This window comes from Eretmochelys imbricata, chromosome 21 (genome assembly GCF_965152235.1).
Source record: "Eretmochelys imbricata isolate rEreImb1 chromosome 21, rEreImb1.hap1, whole genome shotgun sequence".
NCBI classification, from domain to species: domain Eukaryota; kingdom Metazoa; phylum Chordata; order Testudines; family Cheloniidae; genus Eretmochelys; species Eretmochelys imbricata.
This window is the reverse complement of record NC_135592.1, coordinates 5,012,381-5,025,133: the sequence shown is the minus strand read 5'-3', so window position 1 is coordinate 5,025,133 and position 12,753 is coordinate 5,012,381. Positions and strand designations below refer to the sequence as shown.

Below are 12,753 nucleotides of genomic sequence, written 5' to 3'. Positions count from 1 at the left end.
GTGCCCTTAGAACAGTCTCTGTGCTATGTCCTGGTCCAAGCCCTAATTCTGAGGCATCCTGGTCACATGCTGTTGGAACTTCCAGAACACCTTGCTTCTGCTTTGATTTGTAAAAATGTATTTATTTTTTACTAGAGTATCTCAAAGTGTCTGCGGTGCTCCACAGTTCCCAAATGGAAAAATGCTTCCATCGAAACCTCAATATGTCACTGGAGATGGTATTACGTTGACCTGCAAGGCGAATTATGTCTTGCCCGATGGTGCAAAATCTATGACTAGTCACTACAAAGGAAACAATGTGTGGGATCCTCCTGTACAAACTTGTCAACATAAGTCTAGATAATAATGTCATGGTCCTTTCCGCTGTTGCTTCACAGGCATGTGCATTAACACAGATGTTTCCAAGTGCCTAGAATCTGCAGAAGCAACATTACCATTAAACTCAAGTTTAAGATAAATAGCTTTTAATTGTCAGCCATTAGGGTTTCTGCATTGAGGGGGAGTTTAAGGTTTTGATTATCCTTAAATGTACGCAGTAGCTATTATTTTCTAAGTTACTTTGCCCAGGAATAGGATGTTGAAGAGTTTTTCAGGGTGCAGTTATGGCTTCTTGAGGATTGGGAAGCTACTGTTTTGCAAGGGGCTTGGTGATTATGGAAATAGTACTTCTCAGAGAGAAGCAGAAGTAGTGGCTGTAGTTCCCTACTGGCTTTTACTAGGCAGGAAGGCCATGGACCCATTTCACAGCTTGTGGTTTAAATATTTTTTTAGTGTTTCCTGAGCTATGGCATACATGGTGGAGTCGTGCTGTTGAGTTGTGGAGTGGATAATATGATCTGGTCAGGGGTGGATTTGTCTTTCCCAGTTAAGCTTGACCGATTATCAGTGAAGTAAGCTGAGAGTTCTTGGTAATGGTCAATGCTTGGGTCTGATGTCTGGGCTGAGTAACCCGAGGGCTATGTGAAATAGCTTTGCTCGCTGATATTGACTCACTGATGGCAGAATAGAGTGCTCTTTTTGCTGCCTTCACTGCAGTGACATAGTTGTGCAAGAGCCAATGCTGCTGGCAGGTGCATTCAAAATATTTTATTCATTAGTGTGCTTTATCTGCCATAGTTCATCTGTGAACAGTGGTGATAGTGGTGGAGAATTGAGCAGCTTGGGGCCAAGGCATCAGTGACAGTGGACGTTAGATGTACTAACTCATTGGCAGCTTGGCCTTGCATGTGTGTGACTGTGAAAGTTTAAAACATAGAGGAGTTCAGGAGTCTTTAGGGGCATAGTAGCTGTGGTTGTTCACTACCTTGGTGGAAGGAGGAAGCCTCTGATCTTTGCCTGGATGAGGAGGAGGTGGTGGTTAGACCAGGAGAGTAGTACGCTGGTGATGTCTCAATAGCCACTGCTAGGCTCAGGATAGGCTCTAACATATGTCTGGCTGCATGTGTGGGCCCAGAGACTGCCCTGAAGAATCCCACAGAAACCAAGAGGACAGACCTTTGTGTAGCATCTGCATTGTCTATGGGGAGGACGAGATCTTCAGGACAAGAAATCTTCACCCCTTTTCCACCACATCAAGTACAAGTTAGTCTTAGCTTCTAAGGCTGAACGCAGTTGTCCCTTGCTTACCTGTCCTTTTTCCATTTGTTAGCCTTGATGTTCCGTGTGACTGCCTCTCTAGCAACTATCTCTATATCCTACCTATAGGCCACCCTTCTTGTCTTGCCAGACCAGCTCCTTCTCCTTAGGAGGCCCTTCTAATATGCTTATCAGAAAATCAGGCAAGTAATCTGCTTGCATGTTCTGTTATGTCTCTTAGAACATTAGCTGTTTGGGAGAGATTGGTAGTTATTCCCTGCACTGCCCTTGCCAAAGGACAGTACATCGAGCTGTCCTGTGAATGATCGTTGCCCAGCTTCTGGGATGTATGTCCTTGGCCAGACATGATAAATATTATTGTGAGTCATTAAATTATTTAAAATGAATCTGAGTCCAGGGCATGTCACCCCTTTATTTTTACTACAGTACCTCCAAGTGTCTGTGGTGCTCCACAGTTCCCAAATGGAAAAATGCTTCCATCGAAACCTCAGTATGTCACTGGAGATGCTATTATTATCTTGACCTGCGAGGTGAATTATGTCTTGCCTGATGGTGCAAAATCAGTGACTGTTCACTGCAAAGGAAACTGTGTGGGATCCCCCTGTACAAACTTGCCTAAATAAGTCTAGATAAGACTGTCATGTTCCTGCTTCAGAGGCACATGCATTAACACAGATGTTGCTTTTGCAGAGTCTAGGCACGAGGAAACTTTCTCTTACAAGGTAAATAGAGATTCTCTACTGAGGGTGGAGTTAACATTTTACCTTTTTAAATGGACTGAGTGACTATCTTAAGAGGTTCTAAAACCATGTGCTTTCTTGTCCTCTTAAATCTGGGGCAAAGGGCTTTTGTTCACAGGAGCACTGCAGATCTGTCTGTTGCTTTATCATCTGAAGCACCTTGATGTATACAGGTGTGGAATGGGGGGTTACAGATCTTTTTTAAATTGTTTTTAAAATATGAAAACTATTTTAAAGGGTGGGGCATAGCACAGGTACAACTGAAGTTTTGTTTGGCTTTATTGGTAACTGTTGCTCTAATGTGATTTTATAGAAGATGAGGACTAATGTACCAACAATTAATAGGTGCCCTCTAAGTAAAATGGAATATTTAGTATGTGGAGTTTAATTTTCATTTAAGTGGAACTTTCAGACCAGCTCTGTCTCTGCTGTCTTTGTCTGATCTTTCGTAAAGCACCAATGCCAAGAGCACCAAAGAGCCAAATGCCAAAGAGCTCCTTGTGGGGAGTGCATGCTGCATTCTTCATATTGGAGGGGAATGAACTCTTAATAGAGCTCCTTAAGTGACATGACAAACAGCTTTATTAATACAGTTTTTGAGCCTTTTTTTGTCCTAATACTTTCTCTATTGATGAAGATTAGCTCCACGTTGTGTGAGGGGCTTTCAGACTGTTGGTTGGATGGCTATTTTAACTCTTCCAGTGCCTCTCATTAGCTCATTTGTTAGGATAAGCATTGTATAAATGCCTATACATAAATAGTAAATCACTGGAAATAAACAGGTCCATGAGACTGTAAGATTCCTGTCTACATAATGTGGCTGTTTTCCACTCCTTCAGTAAATCGGTGCAAAGTAGACAAACATGAAAAATGTTAAGTTACAGAACAGGTGCTCTGAAATGTGTTTGGTTCTAACTAAACATCTTAAAAGTAGCAGAAAGATTCAATGGGGTATGTATTTTAAAATGCATGTGAATGGAAATATTTTTAAAATGGGAAGCCTAATCTCATTTGCACTTGGGTTTTGTATTACTTTGTTTTAACAAGTGTGTGTTTCACTTTTTCATCTTCAGGGGTTTGTCCAGACCTGGTCATCTCTCATGGAAGAGTAAAGTCTGGAGCAAAACCTCATTATGTTGTTGGAGATCATGTTACAATTGAATGTTATGCAGCCTACACAATGCCTGGTGAACCTACGATTCATTGCACTGATAAATTTAAATGGGAGCCTGTAATTCCAGAATGTAGACTACGTAAGTATAAATGTGATAAATTCTAAAATAACATTTTGCAAAAAAAATGCATATTTCATATTGTATGACACCCGAATGCTATATGGGATTCAAGAAGTTGTCACTTGGGGACACTTTCTCATTTAAGAGGTATTGTTAATGCACATTGTTTGGGGTGAGACATGGCTAATCCCTTTCTATTTGAAAGTTTTATTATATAAATTAGCCTTCTATTAGATTTTATTTATCTAGACACAGTACTTGGAAGACTATTCAATATGTCTTTTATTTTTAATTGGTTCTTGTTCTAATTTAACACTTATGCTGGATTTTCTTGGAGACAGTCCAGTAGAGATTAATACATGTACACCTCCTTGTATTATTACCATTCATGCTCTTAAATTGAATTCACCCTTTTTTGTTCTAGGTGTGTACATCATAATAATTTGTGGTAAGTACTTTATTAACACCAAATGAGATACATGAAATATAAAATAAGCATCACTTTATAAAATCAGTGTTTTACTTCTATTTCAATTCGTTGTACGTGACTGCAGGAACGTACAGTGATTTCGGAGTTTCTCTTACTGAATTACTTGCATGCTCCTTTGCAATGCTGTAAAGTTCCTGAAAAAACTGATCAGGTGTATTAGCATCAACTGCTATAAATCAGTTTTAATGTAAAGTGGGGTTTTTCTTGTTTGTCATCTATGTAATAAAAATCAGAGCAAATTTTTTTTTGTTAAATTCTGCAAAGAATTTGAAGCACATTTTTGGCTTTGTATTGGAACCTGTTGGGTTTTGTTGGAGCAATAATTAGGCAATAACAGGTCCATCATGAACGAGCTGTGCCTCCCCCATCTTACAAAAGGTTTTTCTCCTCTCTCCCTCCCTCTTTAGTACTTGGTTTTCAACTTTTAAATTTTGTGGACTGCTTAAAACAAAAAGATCCTCTCTTGGACTCTCTCTCTGGCATTCTTACTTCAATGCCACAACTCTCTGGCCACCCTAGAGCATGGTTATTTTAACAAGCAGCATTAGGCATAGTCACAAGGTTTACTTACCTAGCTGTGGTTGCAGCTGGGGATTAACTCTGACGCTGACATTCCCTTCCATCACTTGCTTATGCACCATCCCTCTTGGTCTCTAGGACTCAGTGCTTCCTCTCCATTGTTTGGCTCTCCAGCCAGATCACTATACAGCTTTCCCCTTTCACGTTAACAAAGTCACCAGACCAGGTGTCATTCCGGGCAGTCTTTTGATTCAAGATTGTGCCACTCCCAGTGGCTGGTAAGGAAACCCAGGCCCTCCCACTACTACAGCTTGTAGGTCAGGGACCCTACAATCAGGAGCCAAGGTCTGCACAATCTCAACTCTTACTGCCATTTCCATGGGCTGCTTCCTACACTGCCCTCTGCTGGCTTTCTTCTCCACCACCTTTCTGAGTAAACCCTTCCCTCAGAACCTAGGTCTTGGGCTTTTACTTCCCTGAGTTTCCACCTTCTGTCTTCACTAACTCCAACAATAACTGCAAACTTCCACATTACAGCCCTTTTGTTTGCCCTTCCTGGCTTTATTCAAGCCCCACCTACTCCTGCCAGATGGGCACTATCTTCAATTAGTGCTTGTCAACCAAGTCCCATGAAGCCTAACAGGTTAATTAGTCCCTTCTGAGCCACCTTAACCCCTTCACGGGTGGTTGTGATAAGCTGTTCACAGCAATTCTTAAAGAGAGAGAATGCCAGTGAAGCTCCCTGTAATGCAATGGGTGCAGCTTTACCATTTTGGGTCTGCTTTTTCCTCTCCCCTGAGATAAGTTCACTAGCTGTGTGTTCCTTTGAGCACTGAGTATTTAATACTTTTTGATTAAAGATTCAGAGGTGGGGGGAGATTGTATTGTGGTTGAACACGTGCATTGCTAAAAAGCATCATGAACTTCATTTCTAAACCTGTGACTTTTTTTTTCTTTCAAGTAATTGTAATCGCTGCAGTGATGCTGATAGTAGCTTTGGTCTATAAGAAAATTTTTTCACAGAAAGGGTAAGTCTACACCTGTTCCTTGTGCTTGTTTATCAGCTTCCTGATACCTTTCCTTTTTGCATAAGCCAGTATGGTAGCTACTTGAGCTTTCATTAGCCTATGTATTCACTAACCTATGAAAAATTCTAGCTTTTAATCTACTTTTACAAATTCAGTGTTGAACCTGTTCTCACTTGGCTCTGATAATTACCCACATAAGCTGTGAATTAACCTTAAAGACTGCACATGGCCTTTTCCCATATAGTGAGGCATTTAAGCTCATAATGCCACTACATAAATCCATGGTACACCCACACATGGAAGGATGCATACAGTTCTGGTCACCCATCTTAAAAAGATATTTAAAATTGTAAAACTATAGCGAAGGGCAGCAAAGGATGATGAGGGGGATGGAGCAGCTTCTGTATGAGGAGAGATTAAGACCAGGACTAGTCAGCTTGGAAAAGACCCAGCTGGGGGTGGGGGAATATGATCTACAAAATTATGACTGGTGAGGAGAAAGTGTTCACCCCTGCACATAACACAAGAACTAGGAGTCACCTGATTAAATTAATAGGCAACCGGTTGAAAACTAGTAAGGGAGTACTGCAGACAACCTGTGGAACTCATTGTCAGGGGACATCATGAAGGCCAAAAGTATAACTGGGTTCAAGAAAGAATTAAGTTAATGGAGATGTCCATCAATGGCTATTAGCCACAATGGTGAGGGACACAACCCCACGCTCTGGGCTAAGTTCCCTAAACTTTCAACTGTCAGAAGCTGGGACTGAACAGGGGGTGGATCACTATTAAAATTGCCCTGTTCTGTTCATTTCCCATGAAGCATTTGGCACTGGCCACCGTCAGACAGGATACTGGGCTAGATGGACCGCTAGTCTGACTAAATATGGCCATTCTGAGGTAGGCTTAGTTCTGACACAGGACCCTAGGAATACAATTTTCTTGTGGAAGGAATATGCCTGTGCCCTGCTCAGAAGCACACCAGTTTTTCCCCCAGTAATTTAGATGGTAGCACATGTTTGTGCCATCCTCATCAGGTTTTGTAACTCTGCTGCCTCCAGGGCAGCTGACATCAGTAGGGAAGAATCTGTAAGACCCATTGCTTGTCCATTCAAAATACTTTATTTTTCATGTCTGTCTGTTCCTCAAAAGTATCTTTTTCATCTCATCAAGAATCCATTTGAATAAATGTTTAACAGGTAAATTAAATCCCCCTGCACACCCACAACACAAGGGAAAGCTAAAACAGCATGCACGCATATGTAACGTTCAATTTTTATTTTATACAATACTTTCATACTATTCAAAATACAAAACAGTAGGTAGTATAGAAAAAAGATGTATAGTGTTTAAATTTTGAAACTACCCAATAAATACAAATGTTTGACATTTCATTTGTATAGATTCCTAGCAAACCTGTATAGTGGCAGAAGTAATTTTTGTAAATTAAAAAAAAAAAGTGAACATTAGAACCTGACCTTGCTCTGAGAACAGTGGGCCCTGCATCCATGTAGTTCTCAGGTAAGGACTGGAGCCTAACTGAATTCATGAGGAGTTTCCTCTTTGTAATACGTTGCATACACTTTTCATGAGGTCCACTTTCTAGGACAAGTTATTTTTTACGATGGTGATAAGCATTTGTTAGAATCTTATGGGGGGAGGGGAGTGGGGACAGAACATACTTTCAGAAATATTTAGTGTAGAGAAATTCAAAGGGATGTAAAGAACAAAATACAGGGCTTAAGCCTCACGTCAGCAAAGCACTTAAACACATGCCCAACTTTAAGCAGGTGAATAGTATGGTTGACTTCAGAATTTACCTTTAAGTGCTTTGCTGGATCCAGAGCATTAGCGCACCATGTGCTTTTTTCATTAACTAGACTCCATGAACCTTTGACACTTTTTAAGTGCAAGAGCCAGGTTAATTTTTAACAAATCAAAATGAGGTTTATGCTCCCACTTGTCTTCTGTGAAGGGCAGGGAGATTTGAAAATGGAGACCATTCAACAGACTGTTTTGGCTCCAATATTAGATATAGACTAGAGCTTATTTTGGAAATCGCTGCAGGCACCAAACTCTGTATTCAATTTCTAAACTTAAGGCTCCTGTAAAAATAATCTCACCAGCTATTTCCCTCTTTCCTCCACTCCCTTGGGCTTAACTCACCATGCATAGAGAATATTAATCAATTAGACTTCCCCCTCCTCTGCTGTTCAGCTCATACCAAACTGATGAAAATGGCCAAGAAGCATGCATGTTAAAGGCTAAAGTACCAGATGAAATTGAAGCATCTGCATTAAAGAATTAATTGAAACATTAAAAGGTATAGTTTAAGCTTCCTTTCCATTTGAAAATGTCCAAATTAGATGGCTTATTCATATTTCCAAGGGAAATGTGGTATGTAACTGCTATGTATTGGGTGAAGACCACAAGTTACTTTCATAGGTCTTCCTGTATGGCATGTATTTTTTGGACTAATTCATTCTCATGTGTTACCTTTGGAGAAATATTGTCACTTCAAACCTGGTGATGTACAGTGGTCCTTATCAGATGCAGTTTGGTTTAAAGTGGTTTTTTTAAAGGCATGCATGAAATATTTCAGATTTTCAAGTACTGGTGGCTTAAGTTTTTCAGTAAAATTGTTTCCATAAAATACTCTTTCGTTATTACAAGGAAGTAATTATAGCAATGTAGGGCTGGAAGAGGCTGCAAGAGGTCATTTAGTCCAGCCCCCTCACCAAGGCAGGACCAGTACAACTAGACCATCCTTGACAGTTTTGTCCTATCTGTTCTCAAAAGCCTCTAATGATGGGGATTCCACAACTTCCCTTAGAAGCCTATTCTAGTGCTTAACTATCCTTTATAGTTAGAAAGTCTTTCCTAATAGCCAATCTAAATCTTCCTTGGGTACAGATTAAGCCCATTGCTACTTGTCCACCTTCAGTGGACATGGAGAACAATTGATCACCATCCTCTTCGAAACAAAAAAAGTGTTAAAGTTCTTAGTAAACTACTAAAAATAGAAAGTCTAAAAAAGTTTTGACTTAGTAAGGAAACTGTTTCTATGCTTGTTACATATGAATTAAGATGATTAAGAGCAGCATTTTTCCTTTTGCATAGGAAAGTTTCAAAGCTGTATTAAGCCAATGTTCAGTTGTAAACTTTAGAAAGAACCATAACATTTTGTTCAGAGTTACAAACATTTCAGTTATGAACAACCTCCATTCCCAAGTTCATAACTGAGGTTCTACTGTACTTTAATTGATAAACCTGGTGGACCTGTATAATTGGCAACAATTGTGGTTATTCTTACACCTCAGTTGAGTCAAAATGTTTATTTCAAAATCATCAGTTATATTTCAAACCTATCAGAACAAGGGACCAACCTGCTGCTTTTCACTGTGCTCAGTGGTGACAAAGTTCTGGCAGTGTTTTTTAACACTAATATATATTAGTGCAGTGCAAGACAAAACAATACAATTTTGGGTTTACACTCTGGAGGGGGTGTGCACTTGAGTGCTGGACAATCCCAATGCTGGACAGTTTTACATGCAGAGATAACAAGTCCTTTGAAACCAGAGTTTCCCTTTATCCCAGTCTCAAATCCTTCAGTATGGCTTCCAAGAAGGTGGTGGTAATGGACCGGAGATCTAACATCTCAATCCTGGCTGCTTCCAAAAGGTTTATTAGAAGGATATTCAGTTAAAAAAAAATTAAGGTTAAACTCTTTTCTGTATTGTAACTGATACATTTTAGGTATCTAGTTTCAAGTTGGATAGTCTGGACTACAAATTACATCCCTTACAGCCATGCAGCTTTTGGTTCTTAATTTATGCAACTGGTTCACATGTCTCCAACAGTCCTAAATATGCTTAAGGAAGTGACTTCTCAGGAGCATGGGATTCCTAGCTAATTGTAAAATAAACAGCGTTAGTGTTTTGTAGTCACCAACATTGTGACAATCTCTTCAACCAAAATAATCCATATATAACAAGCATTTCAGGAGAGCAGAAATGCAGGATGTTAACAGCTTAATAACTGCTTTAGTTTAAAAAAAAAAAAACCACCCCAACGTCATAGGAGCCTATTTGCATTTTAGCTTTTTATAAGTGTACCAGCAGCCAGTATGTCTCTGAAGTAATAGAAAAGATGACTTGGAAAATATTGCCAGTTTTGTTGTTAACAGGAAGAAATATGCTAAATTACCAATTAAAACAAATGAGATTATATGAAAAATAAAAATTCTAATTCTTGTTTTTGCAGGAAACATGTCTCCACTTCACCTACTGCTGAATACACCTCGTGTAAAACTTGATTGATTGGAGGGGAAGGAGCAGTGCTGAAAGAATTCTTTCACAGATGGAAAAAGGACTGCATTTGCACTATATTTCTGTAGTGGAATATTTAGCACCTACTTTCACCAGAATTGAAGATGCTTTCATCTTAGATTTTTCTTCTCCTTTTGTGATTGACTGCTGTAGACATCTACTGCATCTTTACTAAGGCACAAAGCCAGAATGTATACCAGTACCATCCCTTTTAGCTCACTTGTCTGTGTGAAATTAACTTATACAAAGTTTTGTGCCCATAGCCTTTTCACAGCAGCCTGGAATACTAAAACTCTGCATTCAGGGCATTATGCCAGCTGCCTTCTTTCTCTGCCTTGCAGCATCCTCCTGCTTCCAGAAGAGACTAGGCAATGAGAGAGTGCGTGGTAGGTTCTTGATATGATTTATGTTGCATTAGTGGCCATATTGTTTAAATTTAAGTACCTCTATTTTAGGAAGGTGACTACCTACTGAAAGATATGGTGCCTAGTTTAATTTTCATAACGTAAATTTTGCACATCATTCCCTTTATATTTGCAAGTACTAAATATGAAACTAAACTACTTCTCTTGCTGTCTACTGCTTTTGGATATACTGTGCATCTAAACCAGGTTTTTGTAACCTTCCTCTTAAGGCAATTAATTGGTCTTGGTGGGCAACAGGGGGAGTCTGGGTAGTAATTCTGTCCCAGTTAAGATTGCAAAGGACCACCTTGAATGGGGAATCAAGAGAGTGACCACATCAGAAACACTTCTTGCGCCTCAGACTTGCTAGATAATGAAGGTTTCCCACTGGAAGTGATGGAGGATACACACAACTGTACAAAGTGCAGGCACATACACTCTTTCATTGCAATATAAAGACAATCTTGAGGTGGAAGTTGGATGAGGACAGACTTTTTTCCCCCCTTGCTGAAGGACAAGCAAACACTTGTCAGCTGAAACAGCTCAAAAAAATTATTACATTAGGGATCTTGGATAGGGGGTTTCCTACTGGAGTTGGGGGTCTTGGTGCATATCTGAAATCATATACTTTCCCATATGGTGGGCTCTGAATTGAAGCTTGGATTGAACTCAGCAGCTATAACTCAAAATGTGTATCGTTATGAAAACTGTCATGATCTGTTTATCTCATAGCCATGTGTGGCAAAGCTAATAAACCAATCCTTTTTCTTTTACCACAGACCATGTAGGCAGTTCTGTTACAGGTTCACTTTCCCACAGAAGGAAGTGGATGCAATTTAAGTCTGTTTTTATTTCAGCTATTCATTGTTCTGTGTGATATGGATGTATATATTTGTATTAGTACTTTTAACATTTCTGATCAGAAACATTTGTTTGAATAATTTTGATCCCCTAGCACACTATCAAACAGTAATATTCTGTGGGGTATGCTTAACAAGGAAGGGCTAGATTCACAAAAACTTTTTGGTGTCCAGAAAAATCACTGGAATTCATGAAGTCTAGGCTGGCTGTGCAATGAATTGGGAGAGTCAGAAGCCAGAGCATGGGATTCACAAAAACCAGCATGTTTTTAAGATGCTCCTTGCATAAGGTAGCCAATAGGTGGTACAAAGCCAAGGCATATGTGCTAAGCTCTACCCCTCTCTGAGATTGGTACCTCCCTGCTGTGAATCCTGGGGTGTAAAGTACCTACACTGTTTTTGCAAGAAGCCTGGGGTGTTGCTCAAGCTTGCATCCGCTCAGTCAACATTTATCCATCATACAACAGCTTCTACATTGGTCCAGCAAAAGGGAGCATGCACTTAAGAGAGAGGCATCTGCTCCAGTGACTCTTAAAATTATTCACAGTAGAACAGGTTTCAACAAGAGATACTGAAAGACTCCTACCACATGGCTAGGGCACTCACTGAGCAGTGGCAGATCCCTGTTCAAATCCCTTCTCTTCTTCAGGTGGAAGGGGGACTTGAACCATGGGTCTCCCAAGTGAGTACCCTATTCACTGGGCTAAAAGTTGGAAGGAAAATCTGTCCCCTCTTCCCTGTCCTCTAGTCATTTTGTGCAAGCTCATCTATAGGGCCTTGATCTTGCTTACCTGATAGGGCCCCACAGATGAGTTGAGAACCATCTCGCTTTTCCTGGTTGAAACACCGTTCTGGGGTTTAGGCTTTAATTGCCTAAAGTGGCAGTTAGATGCATACATCCTTTTGTGAATGTTGCCCAAAATGTGTACTAATCATTTTGCTTATCAAAATAGCTTTAACAGCTAGGACCCTGGTCCTGCAAAGACTTACATAGTGGGACTATTCACAATGTGTATAAGAAAACATTGTTAGACTGGGGGTAAAATTGTTAATTCCAGGAATTGCTTTTTAAGTACAGAGTATATTATAAATGCCTATTATATCAATCATTGGATTGTTATATAGTGCCTTTCAGCATTAAGGGGGTGGGTGGGGGGGAGCTATTTAAAATGCAAGGCAATTGTAAAATGCTACAGTGTGATTTTAACCATATTCCTTATTTAGTACTATTAATGTTCAGTTTATGAACACAAGAAGGATTTGTCTTGTATTCTTAATAAAGTGATGATTTTTAAGTGAAGTGTTTGTCACTCATTCTCCTTTGATTTTTAATGAGCAGCATGCTATGTGACTACTAGTCTGACTTATTTCAGATTTTGCCATTTCAATTTTACTTTTAAAAGTGTTTGATCCAGTTCATCAATCATCGTGCTGGGGAAAAAAATACTATTTTGGGTTGTCATAAATCAAAAAATGAGTTACTCGCATAGCTCTACTCCATACATATTTTATACTATGCTCACTTTAGACTTACAGGGATGCAACGTATCACC

General features: G+C 39.7%; 1 protein-coding gene across 3 annotated transcripts in view; it reads left to right on the top strand.

Annotated features, from left to right (window-relative positions):
• Positions 1–12,500, top strand: part of LOC144278279 (C4b-binding protein alpha chain-like) — a 35,824-nt gene extending 23,324 nt beyond the window's left edge. For 2 of the 3 annotated variants that reach the window (XM_077839532.1, XM_077839530.1), the window contains 5 exons: positions 3,410–3,589; positions 3,996–4,019; positions 5,542–5,608; positions 7,826–7,931; positions 9,872–12,500. In XM_077839532.1, coding sequence (XP_077695658.1) covers positions 3,410–3,589; positions 3,996–4,019; positions 5,542–5,608; positions 7,826–7,916 — 362 coding nt within the window. In that variant the 3' untranslated portion in view covers positions 7,917–7,931; positions 9,872–12,500. The remainder of the gene's footprint in view (positions 1–3,409; positions 3,590–3,995; positions 4,020–5,541; positions 5,609–7,825; positions 7,932–9,871) is intronic. The other variant, XM_077839531.1, reaches the window with a different exon arrangement.
• Positions 12,501–12,753: the final 253 nt, after the last annotated feature.